Source organism: Natrix helvetica, assembly GCF_964273705.1.
Source record: "Natrix helvetica genome assembly, chromosome: 4".
Classification (NCBI taxonomy): domain Eukaryota; kingdom Metazoa; phylum Chordata; class Lepidosauria; order Squamata; family Natricidae; genus Natrix; species Natrix helvetica.
Genome location: NC_138550.1, coordinates 97119605 through 97142655, shown reverse-complemented (window position 1 = coordinate 97142655; position 23051 = coordinate 97119605). Strand labels below are relative to the sequence as shown.

At 39.7% G+C, this 23051-nt stretch overlaps 1 protein-coding gene and 1 long non-coding RNA gene across 3 annotated transcripts in view; both read left to right on the top strand.

Annotated features, from left to right (window-relative positions):
• LOC309391197 overlaps positions 1–23051 on the top strand; it is a 330437-nt gene that overhangs the window by 107098 nt on the left and 200288 nt on the right. The window lies entirely within an intron of this gene.
• Positions 1–23051, top strand: part of F13A1 (coagulation factor XIII A chain) — a 129232-nt gene that overhangs the window by 96984 nt on the left and 9197 nt on the right. For both annotated transcript variants that reach the window (XR_014175241.1, XM_081951380.1), the window contains exons 12-13: positions 3086–3367; positions 10770–10930. Coding sequence is in view for 1 of the 2 variants with exons in the window: in XM_081951380.1 (XP_081807506.1) it covers positions 3086–3367; positions 10770–10930 (443 nt within the window). In the remaining variant the exon portion in view is untranslated. The remainder of the gene's footprint in view (positions 1–3085; positions 3368–10769; positions 10931–23051) is intronic.

The window sequence follows — 23051 nt, the reverse complement described above, 5'->3', positions numbered from 1 at the left end:
CCCCCCCCCCCCAAGATAATCCATGTTTTTCAGTATGTGCATTTGTCTGCATTTGTCTGATGTGGCTTGTAAATAAATACATAAATGAAAGGGTAGTTGCTATGACAGTTATGTGATAGAAGATGCGTTTTTAAAGAAAGGTAAATAAAGACTACCCAGAGATCTCTCTTTTTTGCATTTAAAAGCACCTGTGAGTTATGACGATGATATGTTAACACGAGCACTTTCCCTAGTAGTTATGGCCTTGATTGCATGTTGCTAGGGTACCTGGTTTTAGGGGAGAGTGGAATGGAGAATGGAGATAGATTTTATAGGAAACATTTAAAAGGGAGAGAATATAAGTCAGTGGTGGGATACGATGGGTACGCCCCGGTACAGGTGTACCTGTGCCTGCTAGGAGCACCAGGTACCGTTCCAGTACGGTGCTCTGGAGGGCCCACCCACCTGCTAGACGCGTGCATGTGGTGGGCGCCCTGTTTCACTGTACCGGTTGCAATGGGATCCGGAACCCACTACTGATATAAGCTGCCCAGTGTTGGTGGATATGGGTAGAAGAAAAGAGAGGGTGGGAGGGAGAGAGAGAGAGAGAGAGAGAGAAAGAAAGAAAGAAAGAAAGAAAGAAAGAAAGAAAGAAAGAAAGAAAGAAAGAAAGAAAGAAAGAAAGAAAAAGAAATGCAAACACAGAATTCTCAATCTTTACTGGATGAGGAGTGAGAAAGTGTAAGGATTAGCTTCAGCCCAGGAGACAGGAAGCTGGGATTGCAAGAATTCCTATGAAGAGGAAAACAGGAAATGGAGAACCACAGAAATGAAAAGGAAAGGTATAGACCAGTGAAGGCAAACCTTATAGACGTTGAGTGCCCAAACTGCGCATGCACATGCCCAAACTGAAAGGTGTGCATGCTCATGCAAATGTGTTCACTCACGGACATGCACGCATGCGCAGCAGAGAGCCAAAAACCAGCTGGCCGGTGGGAGGTGGGGCATCCCAACACCGTCAACGCAGCAAGAGGTAAGATCTTTTTCTTTCGTGAGCTTCTGTTTCATCATTTGCAGGGAAACAGAAGCTCATGAAAGAAATGCCACGGAGATCTGACCTGGGGCAATGCCCCGTGTGCCAGCAGAGAGGGCTCTGCGTGCCACCTCTGGCACACCATGATTCGCCATCATGGGTATAGACTATGATGAAGTTTTTTAATGAACATAAACAATCAGAAAAAGAACTCACTCAAACATGCCTGGGTCCTAACCAGTGGTGGGATTCAAATAATTTAACAACCGGTTCTCTGCCCTAATGTTTTCTTCCAACAACCAGTTCACCCAACAGCTCAGAAAGTTAACAACCGGTTCTGCCGAAGTGGTGCGAACTGCCTGAATCCCACCACTGGTCCTAACCCAAAATCACACAAAATGGTATCACAGAACTATCCATAGAATTGCACCCCCTTATCATCTACTCTGCCTCTTTTGAACTTCTAGAGTTTGGGGTAATGGATAAAGAAAGAAAGAAAGTTCCAGTTAGCAAGTTCCTGTTTCACCCATGAGAAAATTATAGCTAAGAGCGTCATTTAAACAAAAGTATTTAAAGCCACAGTTTGAAGTTGTTTTCTAAACTGTTAATCACAGTTTCTTAGTTCATGTAACATTCTGACTTATTCTTTAATATGTGTTCACAAGGCTTGTTCACATCTTTTTGACTCTGTGCCATCTGCAATAATAATTCAGGCTATTTGTTTTTATGTTTTTCCTGTGCAATCCCTTAATTTTCAAATCAGGTATAAAGCAGCAGTACAAGCTATATTGATTATATTCATATATCATACACTAACATTGTTTAGCACATCAGTAGACTGCCAAGTAGTCTTTGGATTTTAACTCCCAAGCCACATGTCAGAAATGACCAGGGAATATGAAAGTTGAATTATGTTCCTAGTTTCTGCAACAAGCCAAAACAAGCCTTCCACTCACAAATTTTCCCTTCATTTCTCTCCTACTTCCAATACTGTATTGAGAATATTAACTTTAGTTCATCATTTGTGTGGATTCAGCATTGTGACTGACAGCTTTGTTAATTGCAAGAAACTGCATTTTAAAATGGGTTCCTTTTAAATTAGTCATTGATGGTCTTTTTTTTTTTTTTTTTTTGTTATACCAGAAGGCCCAATAAAATACTGATGGAAAATGGGAAGACGATTTGGATCTCAAGTAGCCTTCAGTGTACAGGTGAAACTTGAAAAATTAGAATATCGTGCAAAAGTTCATTTATTTCAGTAATGCAACTTAAAAGGTGAAACTAATATATGAGATAAGACACATTACATGCAAAGCAAGGTAGTTCAAGCTGTGATTTGTCATAACTGTAATGATTATGGCGTAGAGCTCATGAAAACCCCAAATCCACCATTCTCAGAAAATTAGAATTGAGGCATTGAGGCAGTAATTGCTGCAAAAGGGGCCCAAACCAAGTACTGAGTACATATGCATGCTTATACTTTTCAGAGGTCCAATATTGTTCTATGTACAATCCTTGTTTTATTGATTGCATGTATATTCTAATTTTCTGAGATGGTGGATTTGGGGTTTTTCATGAGCTGTACGCCATAATCATCACAATTATGACAAATCACGGCTTGAACTATCTTGCTTTGCATGTAATGAATCTTATCTCATATATTAGTTTCACCTTTTAAGTTGCATTACTGAAATAAATGAACTTTTGCATGATATTCTAATTTTTCGAGTTTCACCTGTATTTCTGCCCGTAGAGTTCAAATTATATCACAATATAGCAAAGAGTATGCAAATCTCTAGGTATCAAGCCAGAAGTGGGTTGCTCCCAGTTCAGCCCGGATCGGGCAAAGCGGTAGTAGCGGTGGCGGGAGGCTCCACCCACCCACCCGGACGCTTCTGCTTATGTGCAGAAGTGTCGCGCACGAGTGCACATGCACGCACGAGCGAACCGGTAGTAAAATAAATGAAAACCCACCACTGTATCAAGCCATGGATAAGCTAAAATTTACCCTTGTTGTGAGTTAGTGGCTGGTAATTTACATATTGTGGCAGCCAATATCTATTTACTTTGCAGGCACAGAAGAAGAAAGACTGGCCTTGGAGACGGCCTTAATGTATGGTGTTAAAAAAACTGCAACCGAGGACATCTCCTCCAGTACAGAGGTTGACATGAATGTTGTGATAGAAGATTCAGTTCTTGGCAGTGATTTCAATGTCACAATTACTTTCCGAAACAAAACATCAAGACGTTACACTGCAACAGCTTATATTTCTGGCAATATTGTATTTTATACTGGAGTCCCAAAGACTGAATTCAAGAATGACAGTTTTGATGTGACCCTAGAACCCATGAAAGGTAAGACAATAATTGTCTCTTGATCTCTAAGGCAACTTATTCAAATGTGGAAGCCCTTCTCCGACTTGGCATTGTCTAGGAATGTTGGACGTCAGCTTCTATAATCCCTCATTGTTTGACCATGCTGATTTAGCATTACACGAATTGAAATCCAAACCTCAGGAGGGCAGCAGATTGGATAAGATTAATATATCCCAACACTTCTTGAAGGTTTACAATGGATAAAGATACAATAAGAGAACAAGGATGTATTTATTCAAAATATGTTTTGCAGAATTTTTGCAGAAATTGACATTGCATAAAAAGCTTCCATTATTGACAAGAAAATGTTTAATTAATTGATTTAAATGGTTTAAGATTTTGAAAATAGTAGAAATAGAATTGCGCAAAGGCTGGTAAGAAAGACAACCTGATACTTTATTATACCAAGCCTTGAGAGGAATATTCAAATGGTCTGAATCAGTAGAGAAAGTCTTCTTGTAGCTCCTTATCTAATTTTAGAAAGCAGAAGGGAACTTATAAAATGATGGCCTGGACTGAATCAAAACTCATATGGGAGTTAGGGATATGTAGATGACTAACAATTCAATATTTTTTACTGTTTACCTTTGCAAGACAGTGTTCTCATCCATTTTGCTTTTAAAACTCTGGCAAGAAAAGTGCAATTGTTTTCTTTAACGGGTCTTTTAAATTTATATAGCTTTTTTTTACACAACATCTGCTGATTTATGTAGTTTTAAATAACCCCGTTAGAAAACTTGGGTTTGACTATTATTCTTTAACCATAGAAGTTTCCTGCCATAAGGGCCTCAGAAATGTACATACAATCTGTTGTAGAGACATTTCTCTCAAAGAAATGAACTTTTCTTTCTAGATTTTAGAAAAGGAATGATCAGCAGATTTCATTCAGTTCTGGCATCTAGGCCATGACCTGGTCCAGCATTTCACTCCCCCAAAAGCTTTGCCATAGATTTGTTTTATATCCATTATAGGGCAGCAGTGATCTTTCAGACATTCAGAGCCTGGGGTTTTCGACTTGGTAGCTCAGGTGTAGCAGGACGAATTCCAAGCACAAAGTGCTGCTTTGTATACAAAGCACCAATCTCTCCTAAAATCATCAGAACGACTGGCTGCTGGAGTGCAGTAGCAGAAAAGAACAACATCTATACCAGTGAAGGATAGCAGCAAGATGCCCCTGGTTTTAAATTTCACACAGTGGCCTGAGATAGCACCACTCTGGGGAATTTAATTAAATCTAAAAATGATGTAGCTACCAAGTGCTTAAATACATTTGTTCCACAACAGGAAGGAGGCAGGCCTGGTTACCTCCAATTATGTACAGTGTTAACTTTGATGATGGGGTTTGAGAAGGGGCTTGAAGATAACTGATTATTAAATCCAGATCTGTGTACCAGTGCTTGGAATTATACTAATTATAAATTTAAAACACACTAATTAGAAATTAAATAGGAATCTGACTGATGGTCTTGTGAAGGTCCCATTTCACATTAAATATTTATTTGCACAGCAGGAGAATACTTAAAAGCCCGAGACGGGCTCCCACATCTGCTCCATGTTTAACCTATCGTGAAGGCTATAGTGTGCAATATTCTTGGCTTGTTCAGTGTAATATTTTTTGGCAATCTAAAAATAAACACTACTGTAGTGTGTAGATTTTGGGGGGTATTGAAACTCAAATCCACAGATGGACCAAAGTGACTGTATTTTAATTACACACATACTAATTAACATAGATAAACTGAGAGGGTTTTTTAGAACTCTTAAAAATTAATTATATAGCAAAACCTGTGCATTGTTTCAAATGGGTCGTGTGACTCAGTGGCTAAGATGCTGATCTTGTCGATCAGAAAGGTCAGCAGTTCAGTAGTTCGAATCCCTAGTGCTGCATAATGGAGTGAGTTCCCGTTACTTGCTGCAGCTTCTGCCAACCTAGCAGTTCGAAAGCATGTAAAAATGCAAGTAGAAAAATAGGGACCACTTTGGTGGGAAGGTAACAGCGTTCCGTGCACCTTCAGTGTTTAGTCATGCCGGCCACATGACCCCGTAGACGTCTTCAGACAGCGCTGGCTCTTCAGCTTTGAAACGGAGATGAGCACCACCCCCTAGAGTCGGGAACAACTAGCATATATGTGCGAGGGGAACCTTTACCTTTACCTATGCATGACTTCAGCTGTATTTTACATATGGTAGATAATCCTAGCATGATTATGAATAGGAGCTGTGTTTTTGGAAAATTCAAAGCATGCAAGGATGGTTTGTGTATGTGACAAAGTTTATAGATGTGAATATACCAGTATGTTCCAAGGGAAAATATTCTGTGAGTTTTTAAAAAAAATCTTTAACACACACTATTAATATTGCTATATTTGTTTTATCTAAAAACATGCCAATGAATATAACTCTGATTCTTGTTGCTCTATTATTTAACCTCTTTCCTCCTTATACGCCAAGATTTGAAAACATCTCTTCTTCCAATTAACAACATGTTTGTTTGTTTGTTTATCACATTTTTGAACTGCCATCTCCCTAAGAGGAACTCCTAGTACCCTGGCTAAAAATTCACTTCTTGACACTAGCATTTTCTCAGGAACAATTCATCAAGGTCTGCATGTCCTGGCTAAGGGCAAGGCCAGCAGGGGATGGGACCCTGGTCTAAATTGGATGTCTATACCTCCTTTTATTACTCATCTGCCATCTTCTGCTCTCTCTTTTCTTCTCATTATTTCACTTGCTCAGAGAAGGAACAGCTCATTCTAAATATAATCTGAACCAATTTGGGGAGATCTTGTGAAATTAGATAAATGTACACATGCTTAAGATCAATTCTTGTCTTAAAATAAACAAGTCTTCCTGATTTTTATGATGATTTCATTCATGCCCTTCAGTTGGTGGCCTTGCAACCCGTATCTAACCAAAATCAAATAGAGAATCATACATTATGAGCAATAAGAAATAAGAACTGTGCTAATCAATCCTATATCCTTTTAGAATACCTGTTCCAGCTCTGAATTTACCTAATACCTGTTCCAGCTCTGAATTTACCTAACTAATTTACCTAACTTCATTTGCTCATTGGATGTTAATTGACAGGTTTAGAGCCAAAAGCTAGAGGAAGAGAAATCATTAGACTGAGTCTTCCTATATGAATTCTATTTCAAACATTGTACAAAAATAATGTGAGCCTAGTGGTATATATACACCATTAGTGGTTAAGCTAATGGCCATCTCCTATTGTACCTGCCTGGCCTCTTCAGTCTGGCAGGAGTGATACACTCCAAATTCCTTTGATTAAGTAAAGCCATCTATCAGCATTCTGGAAGGGTGTCTTCTCTGTAACAGCACCTCCCCTCTAGACTAAAGGCTCTCTCCCCTCATCCCCCCACCCAGATTCAAGTGGTCCACACCCTGTTGGGGCTTTGAAGATTTAGCTCTTCACCCAGTTATTTGCCAATGGAGAGAGACAACCCCTTGGACTGCATTTTTATCTCTTTCCATCCCATCTGGTTCTTGTTACCTTTGCTAATTTTTATTCTTGAATTTATCTATCTTACTTTATTATTCCTTGTTTTTAATATTTTGACTTGACCATTGGAAATAGGTGGCTCATGCATTTAATTAATAATAGCAATAACCCCTTCTTCTACAGATTGCTCTTGCATGGCTCATACTGAGTTTCCTACTGCTTCAGTGGGACATACATCTACTATAAACTACCGTAGTCCCAGGAAAATATTTTCTTTGTGTTTTTAATATTCAATCTGACAAAAGAAAACTTGTTTGGAGAAATTGTTTTGTGATTTTCTTTATGCTTATCTAGTTGCACAGTGGCCATGGCATGTGTATGAATGTCCCCGTTTTACTTGTACAATCTGCTCTCCTGCAGTTGTGTCCTCTTTGGCTTCATATTCTTCAGTTATAATCTAAAGTATGACATTAGAAGGGAACACTTACCACAGAATTGTGATAGTATATTTCTATTGCCAATGAAGGGAATTCTGCTCTTGAGAAATTTCTACTTACCCTAGAAGCATTTGGAGAAATTATCCTATTTCTCTGTGCACAGATTTGATGGAGAATTCTGAAAGCCAATGTATGTCTCTTTTAATAGAGGACTGAATACAAGTTCAAACGTAACCTGACATATTTTCCTTGCATTCCCTTTTTGGAAGTTTGAAATGGGATTCACGTGTCACCCAACTCATTTATTTCTTTTCTCTTTTCCAAGAGAGTTGACTGCTCCAGAGTCTTATTCAAGGTTAAGACTTACAGGCACTTTGTGTAATTCCTTTGCAGCTGAGGGGGCATATCAAACAGCCTTTGACTGTCTTAGAAATCTGGGTCAGATAGCTGCCTGCAAGTAGCAATAAAAAGGAATTCAAGAGTTCTGTTTTGATGTGGATGGAACAACAGGAGAAGAAAAGCAGCACAACGTTTTATACATAACCTCACAATGCAGAATTAGAACTTCACATATAATACCGTCAAGATAAGAGATTAAGATTTGTACCTTGTGATGCTGCCCAGCTCAGCCTGTCATCCCACTCCTCGTAGGCCTGCCAAATCCAGCTTCTCTCTAATAGGTTTCCCTGATTTCCAGTATGATTTCTAATAGGATTATCCAGCACAATTCCCAATACTGTAATACTATGTGCTTTATGCTACAGATTATATGTATTCCTCCTCTCAAAAATGTCTATGGAGATAGTCATCCAGGTCATGGTTGTCCCAAAGGTGCTTTTTCAAGAGGCAACTTGACTTTCTTGTTTTTCTTTGAAGACATTTCAATTCTCATCCAAGAAGCTTCTTCAGTTCTGACTTTTATGGTGGGGAACAGAAGGATTAATACTCCTTGCAGGCAGCCGGTCATTTGCATTCTTTTACAGTCATTGAGGCCACTTGGAGGTTTATCTCTGTCCTAAGCAGTGCAAATGGGTGTGTAGCCTTCTGCAGGATGTTTTCTGCCTTGTGTCCCTTCACCCATGAATACAGGCACAGGCTGTTGGGGATGAGTCCTCTCAAAACCCATTCTACCATGTTTTGGAAATTTTTGTTGTACAGTTGGAAGGAGTTCAGGAGACAGCAAAAAGGTTACTTGGGGAGGTGTTGGCAAGAGTTGGTACCAGCAGTGGGTTTCACATTTTGTTACCACTGGTTCACCCCACTCGCTTCACAGGTGCATGTGCCACTTCCGCACATGCGCCCAGTCTTCCATGCATGCACTTTGCTCATATGTGCCTTCCGTGCATGCACCCGGACTCAAAAATGTGACTAAATAGGACGGCATAAAGCCAGGGTGAGTGGGCAGGTCCATCTGCGCTTTCCGCTACCGGTTCGGGTGAACTGGACTGAACCGGCTGAATACCACCTCTGGTTGGGACCCAACTCCTGCAATACATGTTGCCTCAGAAGCACGATAAATCCCACTAGGTTCAGAGGTGTGTGCCCTAACATCCCAGCTAAATAAATATGGGAAAGCATTCTTATTTATTCAATTTGCAATATAGATTTTAAAAATCTTTGGCCAGATAGACTTTTGGTCCATACCTTGTTTCTTCCATCTGAGAAGTGCCCTCTTCCTGGCCTAAGCTAGAATTGCCACTAGGATTTTGATGCCTATTAGCAAAACAAGCCCCAGTCTAACTGAATGACATTCCGTGCAACAACATGTACTGTACTGGTTAGTACTTTCTGAACTCAGTTATTTCACATTGTAAACCATTATTCAGTATTATAAATTAGGGTCCTCAGGACTTGTTCAATAAACAGTGGTTGAAACAAAGTGTAGGAGGAATATGTGAAACCAATTTTTTTTGAATCCTTGATTGTTTTATAGGAGGAAAAGTTATATTCCATCCATTCAGCCCTTCAGATGTAGCTGAAATGTAACTCACAGCAAGCACAGCTACCATAGTTAACAGCAAGGCTATTGGATATTGTACCTGATTAACCCCTGGTTGTCGCCAAGCTTCCTACTTCTACAAACCACAGCCTTGGTAGAGACTAATGAACAAATCACAAACAAGGCCTATCAGATCTGGCCTGCAAAAATCCAGATTAGCCTCAGATGCCTTACCTCTAAGATGCCCTACCATAACTTTAACTTGTCGGTTTATGGTTCAGTATATCATATAAACTTGGGGGAATGGGTTGAATAAATAAATCATGGTAAACCATAGACAAGGTGTCATGCAAATTTAGGACAAGAGCAGAATCAGGCTCTGCTTTCTATTACAAGAGAGGATCAAAATGCTCTGGGGGGGACTGAAACATTTTGGACAATCCTGTAGCACCTTTTTTTTTTTTTTGCTGGAACAAGCACTGCTCTTTGAGAACATTGGTGCTCTTAAATGCCCTTCTGAGATTGCTTTTAAATGTCAGATTTCTCCAGGTGATCCCAGTAGCTTCAAGAAAGATTTATTAGCAAACTACTTTCCGAATTCCAAAAGAACAAATAATCTCTCTCTTCTTCTCTGTCTCTGTCTCTCTGTCTCTGTCTCTCTGTCTCTCTCTGTCTCTCTGTCTCTCTCTGTCTCTGTCTCTCTCTGTCTCTCTGTCTCTCTCTCTCTCTCTCTCTCTCTCTCTCTCTCTCTCTCTGTCACACACACACTTAAATGGCTCAGTGCATTGCAAGACAAATGACTTTTATCCCCTTGTACCTGGCAGTCTCTCTTTTTCTGCCATGTCCCCATGATGCTGCCTTCATCTCATCCCCAATGGATGAATGAAACACATAAGGAATCTTTAACTTTTTCAGCTTTTAAAGTAGTATTATTTCCTTTTTATTCCAACACTGTTGAAGGATCGCTTCCAAATGTTGTACGTTGCCCAAATCACTGTGTATGAGTTGGGTGGCTATATAAATTTGTTTAGTAAAGAAATATATATATATATACAGAAGCAGTTAGACTTTGTTATTACCAAGAAAACATGTGGTTTGCAATAGCTGGGAATGGAAACAGAGGCTGGATTGGATTGGCATGCTGAAGGGATTTTTCCGCCAAGCGAAGGATATGTGGAAAATACCGTAACTCAGTAAAGGGAAAAGATCCAAAGTAGTTATTTAATGCAATATTTCCTATTTGGGGTATTATATTTCCACTAGCAGCAGCAGTTTAAGGTAAATACTGTTCATTGTGTGGGTGGAAGGGAATCAAATATAGGTCTGGCTATTCTGTTCAATCATAACAGGGAAAATGAACTCCAACTTTTAGATGTTTCTTTGTATATTGAAAAGCAATGGACGTTTCTGCAAGCAACATCTTTATTCTATCTGATGTAATCTGGAGCAGCATGGCATAAATTAGCGCTGGGAATAATAACTGGCAGCTACCGTGTATTGCACAGGCTTCAGTGGTGTTTCTCTGTTTGTTCCTCCTGTCAGACGAAACTCTCGAGGTGCTCATCGAGTCAAGCGACTACATGAGCCAGTTGCTGGAACAAGCTTCCCTACATTTCTTTGTCACAGCCCGTGTCAATGAACTACAAAAGATCCTGGCCCGGCAGAAGACGGTTTCGCTGAAAATCCCTCAGTTGCACCTCAAGGTCAGTTTGGAAGCAGCCATGAGCGAAGAGATAAGAAGATGTAGGCTGGCAATATCCTGCATCTTGGTCTAGTAATCTTAGCCCAATTTAAGCTATGTTGTTTTGTGTCTTGTCCGTGTGGAAGTGGGGGGACTGAGAAGAGAGATACAAGCCCAAGTTAGGGATATGTTCTGACCTAGGCTTCCCCAGCAGCACAAAGCCGAATCCTTGTCCTGATAAACGCCTTTTATTTAATTTACAGTGAATTCCTCTCCAGGAAAGTCCTGCCCCACAGTCTTTCAAGATAGTTCACAATTACTGACCTTTATCAGGTTTGGACAGTGGTCAGGCCGATATCTTTCAGACACTGCAATATTTGGCAAGAATGCAGGAATGAACAAATTGTCTCCTGCAAACACTCTTCCCCTTTCGCTCCTCTTTTATTTCCTATGGGAGGGGCCATTCACTGTCCACCTGTACTCCCAAGCCGACCCTTGTTCCTTAGCTGTTCCCTTTGTCTGGCAACTCTGTGCATGTGCTCACTGCAAACTGTGAACAGGCTCCAGCTGTTTGTCTGCCGCACTGATGTCTGACTCCGAAGGCAGCTGATAACTGGCAGATGGCCCTGGCCCTATCTCTGTCTCCTATGCAGAGCACTTGTCAGAGCCTTCCCCAGACTCCAGGACCGGCCCATGTTCCTCCCCAACCTCCTCACAATCCGAATCTGCTGCCAGCTTTGCTGGTTGCTGGCAGGCCACAACAGGATATTGCAGAAATTTGTCAGAGCTTGGTTTAAGGAACAGACTTAGAGATGGCTGAAAATGGCAGGTGAATCCTCCAGCTTCCAGATTTCTTCTTGTAGATCTCAGATCCAAATCCCAAGCACTGTAGGGGAAATCCTGGGTCTCCCATCTCTTTCCTTCTGCCCTCACCATAGTATTTCTTCAGCTCTAGTCTTTAAGATTCCCCCCTCTGTCCCCATGCATTGACAAGCATGAAGGAGCCCATCCACTTTAATTGTTTTCCTCAAAGCTGTCTTATTTGCCAAAAGAGAAATATGCATATGAATTGGAAATGTAATCTATACAGGTACTCCTCGAACTTATGATCACAATTAAGCCCAAAATTTCTATTGCTAAGTGCAACATTTCTTAAATGAGTTTTGCTCCATTTTACGATCTCTCTCACCACATTTGATAAGTGAATCACTACAGTTGTAGATTTAGTAACACATCAGTTATGTGAATCTCGCTTCCCTATTGTCTTTGCTCATCAGAAGGTTGCAAAAGCTGATCACCTGACCCCAAGGACACTGCAACCGTTATAAATATGACTCAGTTGCCAAGGGTCTGACTTTTGATCCCGTGACCATGGGGATGCTGCAATGGTCATAAGTATGAAAAACGGGTCATAAGTCCCTTTTTTCAGTGCTATTGTAACTTCGAACAGTCACTAAACAAACTCTTCTAAATCAAGGACTACCTGCAGCACGCTTAATATCTCAGTATTTTTCTCTCTGCCAAAATAAAAATTGGTACTAATACAGAAATGGTGTCAAGAGCAAGTGTTAAAAAAAATCTTTTCGCAGCATCGTTTCCCCCAAAATGCAAAGTGACTGCTAATTAGTTATAAAAGAGAGAGAAGTCACAGGCTTCTCATATCAGGAGAAATCCGATTGATTCCAGATACACATTTGACAGCATTACACAGAAATAGTAATAATAGACACAAACATGTCTTGCAGCGTACACAACACGGCGAATTCTACCATTAGGCAAAATTAAATGGCCACCTAAGGCAGCAGGATTTTGGCATTACAAAAAGGTAGTAAATTGTTTATTAATGTAGTATTTTATTTTTACAGCCAAGGAGAGAAAGCAGCATATTTCCTTCCACTGCCAAAATAACTTGTTTGTCCTTCTGCCACACAGCAAAGGATCTTGGGAGGAGGTGGATGGGAAGGCTGGCAGGCTTCGTTTACTACTCTGCCTTAGGCACCAAAACCTCATTGGCTGGCGCTATGCACAAATACGCACCAAATCTCCCTATGGCTCTGTCAATAAAGCTGGTTTCCTTTCCTATGACAATACACGAACATTTCAATTTCTTCATACCCTTTTCCTCTTATATAGCTGTTCTCTAAGCCAAGAGTCCCCTCATTTGTTCTGCAGAACTGCTGGCAAGCAAGGGCTGATAGCAGACTTTTGGAAAACCACCAGCTAACAGCCAAGAGGCTGCCAGGCTTCGTCCTGCTTTGTTGTTTGACTGAACATGTTTGGCTATTGTGGAAAACCCTCTTCAGATATTGGTTGTAATAAATGCACAGGGTTGGGAAGGCATTAATCTGCATCTAATCATTATAACGTATATCAAAAGTCTTCAGCTAGATAACACATCTCTCTTTATATACTCTGTTTCCCCGAAAATAAGACCTCCCCGGATAATAGGCCCAATCGGGCTTTTGAGTGCATGCTCTAAAATAAGCCTGCCCCTGAAAATAAGCCCTCTCCAAAAATATTGCAACACAGCCGCAGCCATGAGTTGACAACGCTCACTGCCCCCTGCACCTCAAAAATAATAAGACCACCCTGAAAATAAGGCTAAGCGCTTATTTTGGAGGTCAAAAGAAAATAAGACCCTGTCTATAACACGGTATATTAGGGAAAAGTGCATTTTCCTCTAATACCTTCATTTATCATTGTTAAGCTATGGGAGAGGGATTGGCCTAAAAACTCATCAATTGAATTTCATTTCTCAAATGGCTCAGATTTTAATCCAAGTGGTCATCTCAATTGCTACAAATATTTTTAATATCTTCTATTATCAGAACCAGAGATTGAAATTCTCACACAGTAAATAACTTGAATTAGAGCAGGTCTCCCTTAAACTGACCATTTGTCAAATGTGGAATTCAACTCTCAGATTTCTTAAATTTCACGAATACGTGTGATTCTGATACTTAGAATCGCTGTCTTGATGTGGTTGTGAGGCTTGCATGCTCTTGAGTAGGATGAGAGCTATTTCAGGTCTCATCAGAAGAGTGAGACAAAGAATGTCTCTCCCATAAACAATATCAAGAAATGTAATTTACAGAAATCCAACCTGGATCAGTTATCACCTAGCTTAATAAGGCCTACTCTATGGATAGAAACAAACCACAAAACAGCACACCACCAAAATGGAAGATCAGGTTGGAAATAAGATCAGCATGTTAAGATCAGATGCAAACAAGATGAAACAAAAGAGGCTGAAGACAAGAAGACAAAAGAATATCTGATCAAGAAATATCACATATGAGAAAAAAAAGGAAAATCAAGGAAGCACTGGAAATAATAAAATAGCAAATAACAGCTACAGCCAAGGAGATCATCAGTACAAACTTCAAAATGCACACTATAGACAGAATCTCCAATTTCAATCAAATCAGAAAAGTTTCTACCATTCCATCAATAGAGACTGGAACCAGTCTACACATGACAAAGAAGAAACTGTGCCGTTCTGGGCGCATCTATAGGACAACCCAAAGAAATACAGTAAGAATGGATAAAGGATGGATAAGAAGCTGAAATGGAAAAACTTGGAATGAAAGAAATGATGGAGAAAGAAGCAAGAAAATTCAAGATTGCTTAACAGCAGATGAAGATGAACTCCATGGGTTTTTTTTTTTTTTTTGTTGAAACATCTGACTGGTCCACACCCACTTGTTGCCAAGCAGTTTAACAATGTACTGTAAGGAAGTGAAATTGAAGGCTGGTTAACATCTGGCAAAATCTACCTGATAGTGAAAGATCTAGCAAAAGGGCTAGCACCAGGCAACTACAGGTCAATTACTTACTTACCAACAACTTTCAGATTGATAACTGGTGCGGTAGTTGAAAGCATCTAGTTGAAAACAAGCTCTTTGCATCTGAGCAGAAAAGAAACCTCTCAAAGTGCAGAGGAACCAAAGATCAAATCCTAACTGACAAGACAATTCTGGAAAACTTTCAGAAAAGAAAGACCAGCTTGAATGTAGTGTGGATTAATTACAAGAAGGCATTTGACTTCCTGCCATATGACTGGATTATCAAGTGCCTAGAAATAACAGAAGTCAGTAGAAACATCAGATGCTTTGTGCAAAGATCAATGGCACCATGGAAGTTGTTAGTCAATAGTGATAGACTGGGAGAGGTTAACATCAAGAAAGGAATCTTTCATGGAAATTCACTATCACACTACTGTTTGTCATTGCATTGATTTCTTTGCCAACAATACTAAACAAGATAGGCCATGGCTATCAGACATCAAAAACATTTATCCCACCCTTTTTACATGAACGATCTGAAGGTGTATGGAAAATACCATCTGAAATAGAATTGCTGCTCAACATCAGCCACATGTGCAGCCAAGATATTGCAATGGAGTTCAGACTGGACAAATATGCCACCCTCACCATCAACAAGGGAAAAGTAGTGAAAACTGAAAGAATCAGTAAAAAAGATGTTGAGACTCTAGAAAGAATGCAGAGAAGAGCAACAAAGATGATTAGGGGACTGGAGGCTCAAACATATAAACAACAGTTGCTGGAATTGGGTATGTCCAATTTAATGAAAAGAAGAACTAGGGGTGACATGATAGCCGTGTTCCAATATCTCAGGGGCTGCCACAAAGAAGAGGGAGTCAAGCTCCAAAGGACCTGAGGGCAGGATAAGAAGCAATGGGTGGAAACTAATCAAGGAGAGAAGCAACTTAGAACTAAGGAGAAATTTCCTGACAGTTAGAACAATTAATCAGTGGAACAACTTGCCTTCAGAAGTTGTGAATTCTCCAACACTGGAAGTTTTTAAGAAGAGACCATTTGTCTGAAATGGTATGGAGTTTCCTGCCTGAGTTGGACTAGAAGATCCCCAAGGTCCTATTCCTATTCCCATTCCATTCTATTCGATATGCCCTATGGAAATAATATCAAGAATCTGTATGAACACGATCAGTACAAACACCTGGGCATCCTTCATGCTAACATGCACCCTGAAGTCAAGAAGAAAGTTAGTAGTCAATACATCAGAAGAGTGAAGAAAATCTTAAAGTCCAAACTCAATGGCAGAATTACCATCAAGGCGATTAAGACCTGACCAATTCCAATCATTAGATATACATCTGAAACAATGGTGGGATTCAATTTTTTTTTACTACCGGTTCTGTGGGCGTGGTTTTTTGGGGGCATGGAAGGGGAAGGATACTGCAAAATCCCCATTCCCTCCCCACTCTCAAAATTTCCACTACTGGTTCTCCAGAACCTGTCAGAACTGGCTGAATACTACCTCTGATCTGCATTAGTGGATTGGACTCAAGCTGAAGTAGAAATCCTGGATAGGAAGACCAGAAAAATAATGGCAATGAATCATGCCACCAAAGCAATGCTGAAAGATTCTATTTACCAAGGTGCAAGCCTTCATGATATGCTAGCTTCCTTGCACCTTCTTCGTTGTCCTTTAGACATTCTTCCAATTCCCCTTCCAATTCAGGGGTGGGTTTCCGCCAGCATTACTGCCAGTTCAGTGGGTGCGTGATTTTGCGTGCACGTGCTTTGCTTTGCCTAGAAATAGGTCTGCGCATGTACAGAACATTTAAAAAGGTCAAAAAAAGATGTCACAGTGACTGGGGTAGCGGTTTAGGGGCACAGCGGGCATGCCGTCCCTACCAGTTCAGAGACCCAGTTGCCATTTCCAATACCATTTACACCAAACTGGTGTGAACCAGTAGGAACCCACCTCTGCCCCTTTTCCTTCTTCAACTATCTGCAACATTCCATGCATTCGGTGTGAACATCCGTGACAGTAATAATAAATGTGACTTTATTAAGATGCAACATAGGACAAAAATCTTCACAATAATTACAAATAAATAAAATTAGTTCAGAATTTAACAGCAGCCTAGTAAGCAAATACTAGTAACACTAAAGCAACCAACATATAACAATATATTTATAAATAATGCCCCCCAGGATAGGACCAAGTATACATCCATTCATAATAGATCCTGTATACAAGTAGTCCTCAACTTACAACTGTTCATTTAGTGACCTTCAAAGTTACAACGGCACTGAAAAAACTGACATGAATGTTTTTCACACTTATGACTGTTGCAGCATCCCCATGGCCACATGATCAAAATTCAGAACCTTTGCAACTGAGTCATATTTATGACCGTTGTAGGGTCCCAGGATCATGGGATCATCTTTTGGGACCTCCTTAGAAGCAAAATTACTGGGAACTTTGTCAGATTCACGTAAGAACTGTGTTACTAACTTAATGACTGCAGTGATTCACTTAACAACCGTGGCAAGAAAAGTTGTAAAATGGGGCAAAATTCACTTAACAAATGTTTCATTTAGCAACAAAAATTTTGGGCTCAATTCTGGTCGTACGTTGAGGACTACCTGCATTTCAAGTGCATCTGTAAGGCTATAATGGGCATAGTGGATAATCCATCACAGATGGCAAATTACAGAATTAAATGAATTGAAATATTTATCTAGATTTACCAAAATCCTACAGCAGTGTAACTGTGAATAGCAAAGGCATGGCAAAAGCAGAAACTTGCCAAACATTGACGCAGAAATGTCAATTTGAAAAGTCCTCTAATCAAATAAAGTGCAAAGTTTGTTCTGCAGGGTCCCCCTCCCTCCCCCAGCCCCAGCATTTCTGTATCTAATTAGCCTGGACAAATGTTTATCAGCAGTATCCTCAAATAATACTACATCTTTTCCGAGCATTCCTCAGAGGAAGCCAATAAATCATATAATATTGCTGTGAGCTCTTGTCTTCAATAACCACATTTTAAAAATGCATAATTCTTTCAATTCTTTGCCAAAACTGAACAGCATATTCCAACTTGCCTGGGTTAAATTGCCTAAATTGCTTAGGCCTATCTTCCTGCTTTGAAGCAAGAATATTCAAGACTTGATGCTTCTTTGTCATGTTCTTAAAAGGACAAAAGTGTTAGGATTGACATTTTGTCATTTCATTTCATTCATTTATTCGATTTATAAACCGCCCCCTCTCCCCAAGGGGACTCGGGGCGGTGTACAGACAGAAATAAAATGCACTATAAACAACAGAAATACAAAACCCCAGAGAAACAAATTAAACAAAGAGTCTGTACAATGAATATAAAATTAGCTAATAATTAAAACCAATTAAAATACCCCAAAATTTAAAATATAAAATACCGGCCAGTAAGGTCGGGGATTAGATTACGATTATGATTATGATTGGGCCAGGCCAGCTAATTGGAACAGGTGGGTCTTGAGTTTCTTACGGAAGGAGCGGAGATCAGCAATGATTCTAATATCGGGGGGGAGGTCGTTCCAGAGGGTTGGGCCCATCACAGAGAAGGCCCTACGCCTGGGCACCGCCCACCGGCATTGCTTAGCGGATGGTACCCGGAGGAGTCCCTCTCTGTGAGAGCGAATTGGTCGCAGGGATGTGTGGGGTAGGATTCGATCCCGCAGATAACTAGGTCCTGAGCCATGGAGCACTTTAAAGGTGATAATCAACACCTTGAAACGCACCCGAAAAGCCACAGGTAGCCAGTGCAGCTCGCGCAGGAGCGGTGTTATATGGGAGTACCTATTACTCCCCATAATTGCCCGTGATTCTTTTGCCGTGTCACCAGAATTATCCATAGTGGCAAAAATTTATTGGCTGCCTTCATAATGCCAACATTGTCCCACTGATATTCATGGGTCCCCTCCTGTCTTTTCCTTATCATGCAGATGAATCTGCTTCTCCACTCAGGAACTTACCACATTATCAACACAATTCAAAATGGAAGGCAATTATACTGTGATAACATATCCATGGAGTTCCTTTCCTGTGTCTGTCATTAAATCATTCGTCTCCCAGGCCCCTTCAGAACAAATCTGAATGTCCAATTAGCTTCTAAAAAAAAAATCTTATGCTGCATTTTCAGGAGACAAATAGATGTTTCATGAGGTAAAGAGAAAGAAAATTATTAGCAACTATTTTACTTCTGAAGGGAAAGGATTTTTTCCATATTCAGATGCAGTAGGAGAAAAACCCGTAGAAGAACTGGAGGGACAATTATTATTTGATCAACTTGGAGAAGAGCAAAAACAATTAGTAGCTGGCCATGTTTGTCAGGAAACATTCTAATGTTTTGTAACCATGATTCAGATGGAAGGTAGCATTATGGCTGTTAGAATAACACAATGTATTTAAAAATAATCCAGTGTTATTTCATGCATTGTTAGAAGACTTGAATAACTGGTCTCTGGCAATATCTCTGCTGGATTTTTCTTCTAAACTTCTGGCAAGTTTAGACAGTTCATTAAAACACAAAAACACAACTGTGTTGTGGAATGGTTGGGCAATTCTGTTTTATCAGAATTCTGCTTCCTATTTCAGAAGGAAGCAGTTGGTGGTCAGCGCAGCATATCTTGCCTGCATATGTCTAGCAGTTGGAGATGGCTCCTCTGTGTTTTGGACAAACATGTCATTGCTGTCTAGAGCAGAATGTGCTTGAATACATAGACACGGCATTGATTGTTTATTTCTACTCACTCTCTCCAGTTTTCAGAAAAGGGAAACTGTCATTCTGTGGCTTTTAATTTCATCCAGAAATACATTCATGGAGGGATGATTAGATGGATGGCATTACAATAGGCTCCTGTATTTTATGATACTCACATCAGTTACTTTGTTAGAAGGCTGATGAGTCTGAAGATTGTCTATGTCTGTTGCAGTATTTTCCATGGCTTTTTCCAGTTTAACAGTAAAGGTTTATTAACCAGCCCTGCATGTTAATTACCCAGAGTACCAAATTCTTGATTGTGTTACTTTTTCTGCCCCTCTTGATGCTTCTGCTCAAATTTAATTGGGGCAGAGATCCCATTTTAATCTCTGTGATAATCATAATGTACTACCTTTAGTTCTTCACGGCCATGAAGCCAATCTGACCATTTTTTTATCCTTTAAATAAGCAAAAAAGATTGGAAAATTAGTAATTAATTGATGGTACTGGTGGAATAAAAAAGTTACTTTCTCAAATATGTTTTTGAGCATATAATAAATTTAACAAAAATCTAAGCAACAATATCAAAGTGAGGAACCGGTGGCTTTCAAATTCTGCTGAGCTGCAGATACCAGTTGCCTTAGCCAATATTGTGAAAGGTGAATGTTTTGGGCATTATCATCCAATAACTTCTTAAGCCAATCTTGGTTTAATTTTATTAGCCCGATCATCATCATATTATGGTGTGGAGGAGAAAGAAAATCAATCTGTAGCAAAATCATCTGATCTCTAAATCCTGCAAATGTTAATGGTAGTCATTCAAAACATAACTTGAAGTTAGTTTATTTCTTCACAATTGACCAAATCAGCCAGTTTAAAATAGACATTAAAATTTCTGTACTTTTGTGGACACACCAGAGGAGTGATAAGTGAGATACATAAGTTAGAGAGAGGTTAGGTTCATTGTTGCAATACTGAATCACTTCTGAATTGAACTTTTGCTTTCAATAGAATTTGATCCTCAGTCTCTATAGGTTTCATAACCAAATCCATTTGTCAGGAACTTGGGTGTAAATTTATCTGGCACAGTTTGCCTTCTGATTCAATTGAGAGAAGTCAATGATTAAGCATTTAGCAAGATATTTCAAATTCAAGGTCTAAGCTAAAGTGCCTCATTTTGAATTGAAAACAGTAGCTTTGAGAATCAGTTCGGTCTAGTGGCTTTGATGCTAATCTAGAAACTAGGAGCCTATGAATTCTAGTCCTCCCTTTGGTGTGAATATTAATTGGGTGACTCTAAGCAATTTTCTCCCAGGCCTACACCTTTCCTGTGGGGTGAGGAAAATAGGAGGCAGGAAAATTAGCACTTTTATGCAGCCCTGAGCTGATCAAAATGAAATGTGAGATAACAAACGTTAATAATGAATAAATAAAAGAACTACTTCATAATGTAATCAGCTGTTTTATCATGCTTCTTGAATTCAAAATTTCTAATTGATATGACAGCCTTTTCTAAATTGTGGGAAAGCAGGCAATAAGGAAACAGCTGCAATTTGAAAAGTTTTGCCCACCACTCCTTGAATTCCTTTTTAAAATGAAACCTGCAGGAGAGAAACAGAGATTTAATGTAATTCATTAAACCCTAATAAATAAGACTGATCTAGTTCATTCTTGTAACTGAAATGCAGCCTATCCTTAAAGTCTCCATTAATTATCATGATCTCTGTGATTGGCATCTAAGGGCTATGTAACGCTACAAAATCCATTTGGAGGGTGCAAAGGTTTACTGTTTATACGCCTTTTCCGCAGCGTTCCTATAACAATGTTTTTCAAACTTAGCAACTTTAAGATAGCTGCATGCTGCCTGGGGAATTATTGGAGTTGAAATCCACACATCTTAAAGCTACAAAGTTTGAAAAACACTGATCTACAAGGTGATGGGGTGCTTCTCTAACTGCACAACACTCACTGCATGTTTTTTTTAAAACAAATTCTCAGTAAGCATTTTCCTTATCTGTTTTCAATTGCTACGGTTGTAATGGCTCCTTTCCAAAAGTTTCTGTAGTGCAGTCGCCCCTCGCATGATGGGTTATGTTTGTGATGGGCACCGGACTTACCCATATTGTCAGGCCTTCTTAAACAATTCCTCTCAACAGATTGCCATGCCTTCAAATGTTAGCCAGTAAAGACCTCTCCAAAGGTGTGAATGATTTCCAATCAGGCTACCATCAAATGTGTCAGCTAAACACAGTTCCCACTATCACTATAAAGTGCCTGTAACATTTGGTGGCTTCAGCATCATTACCTGACTTTAGTCATATCCACCGCCAAAGATAATAATAATCATCCCATTTAAGGGACATATCTTCCAGAGGTAACTTCTGTCTCATCCCAAATCTTCTATCATTCTATGCATGTCTTCATGTCCTGCTAGCATTCCACAAAAGCTCTCCATTATCTGCTTTTTAGAGAACATGGCCTTCTGATGCAGGCGTTGTTGAACGTTTAGTTCCACTGCAGTGTTTTTTTCTTAAATACATGCTTGCTATAATTGATGGGGCTCAGTCTGCAACAGTGGCAACCCAACCAGTTCTACAGATGGAACTGACAGCTGGGGCACCATCAATTTCTACCTATGTATGATAGCCAAGGTATCCTGTCAGATGGTTGTTTCCATCAGTGATTCAATCCATATCATTTTGTCACCATTCCCTCCTAGGGATCAGAAGGCATCCTCGATTCTGTCCTAAACAGGGTTGCTATTCCAGGACTGTGTTGACTCCTGCACATATGGGTCACTTTCGCTATGAATCTATGAGTCCTATTATCATTATGTCACCATCAAACTATCCCATCATTTCTTTATTGCTTATTCAGGGTTTAAATTGTGCATCATTTTGTATATGATTTCAACCACCTGGCTGTGCTCTGAGCTGGTCAGAAGCTACAACTAGTAGCTTTGCAAGGTTATTCTACAAGATAAATGGCTTCATTTTTTTTTAGAAGACTAACAACCAGTTAATATTGAAGTCCAAAAGCAGCCTTCTCCTTCTACAGTGAACATTTTTACCAAGACCATAAGGATTTCCTATACCTCTAATTTAATGGGGCTGCTAGGACAGAAAGTTACTTTTAATCTAAACTGATTCTGTGGTTAAGAGTGGCAAAATATTATCAGCATTCTTTCTGATCAAAGAAATCCATATGTGCATAATTTATGGCCCAGTTGGAAAGACTAAAGAGCTACAATTCCCAGCATCCCACACCACTGCCCACACTAACTGGATCTTCAGTAACAGAAACATATGAAGCATTGCTGTTTCCCATCCATTTATGCAGTAAATTCATTCATATGCTGATGTTCATCAATAAGTGTTTGTCATACCCGAATCAAAACCCTGATTTGAATCTTAATGAACTATCTACATGCATCTTTGCAGACCTGTATTCCTGTCGAGAGTCACAGACCTGGGTGAGACTAATCCATGAATTGGATCGTGGGCAAGACATCCTCCTGACTGCAGAAATGTTTTAAAAGCAGCAGCTGAAAGTACAGACCATTTATAGTCATAGGCATCTTAAAGTGGTACTCAACCATTTCTCCAAGTGATAGAGTTGTTGTGACTTC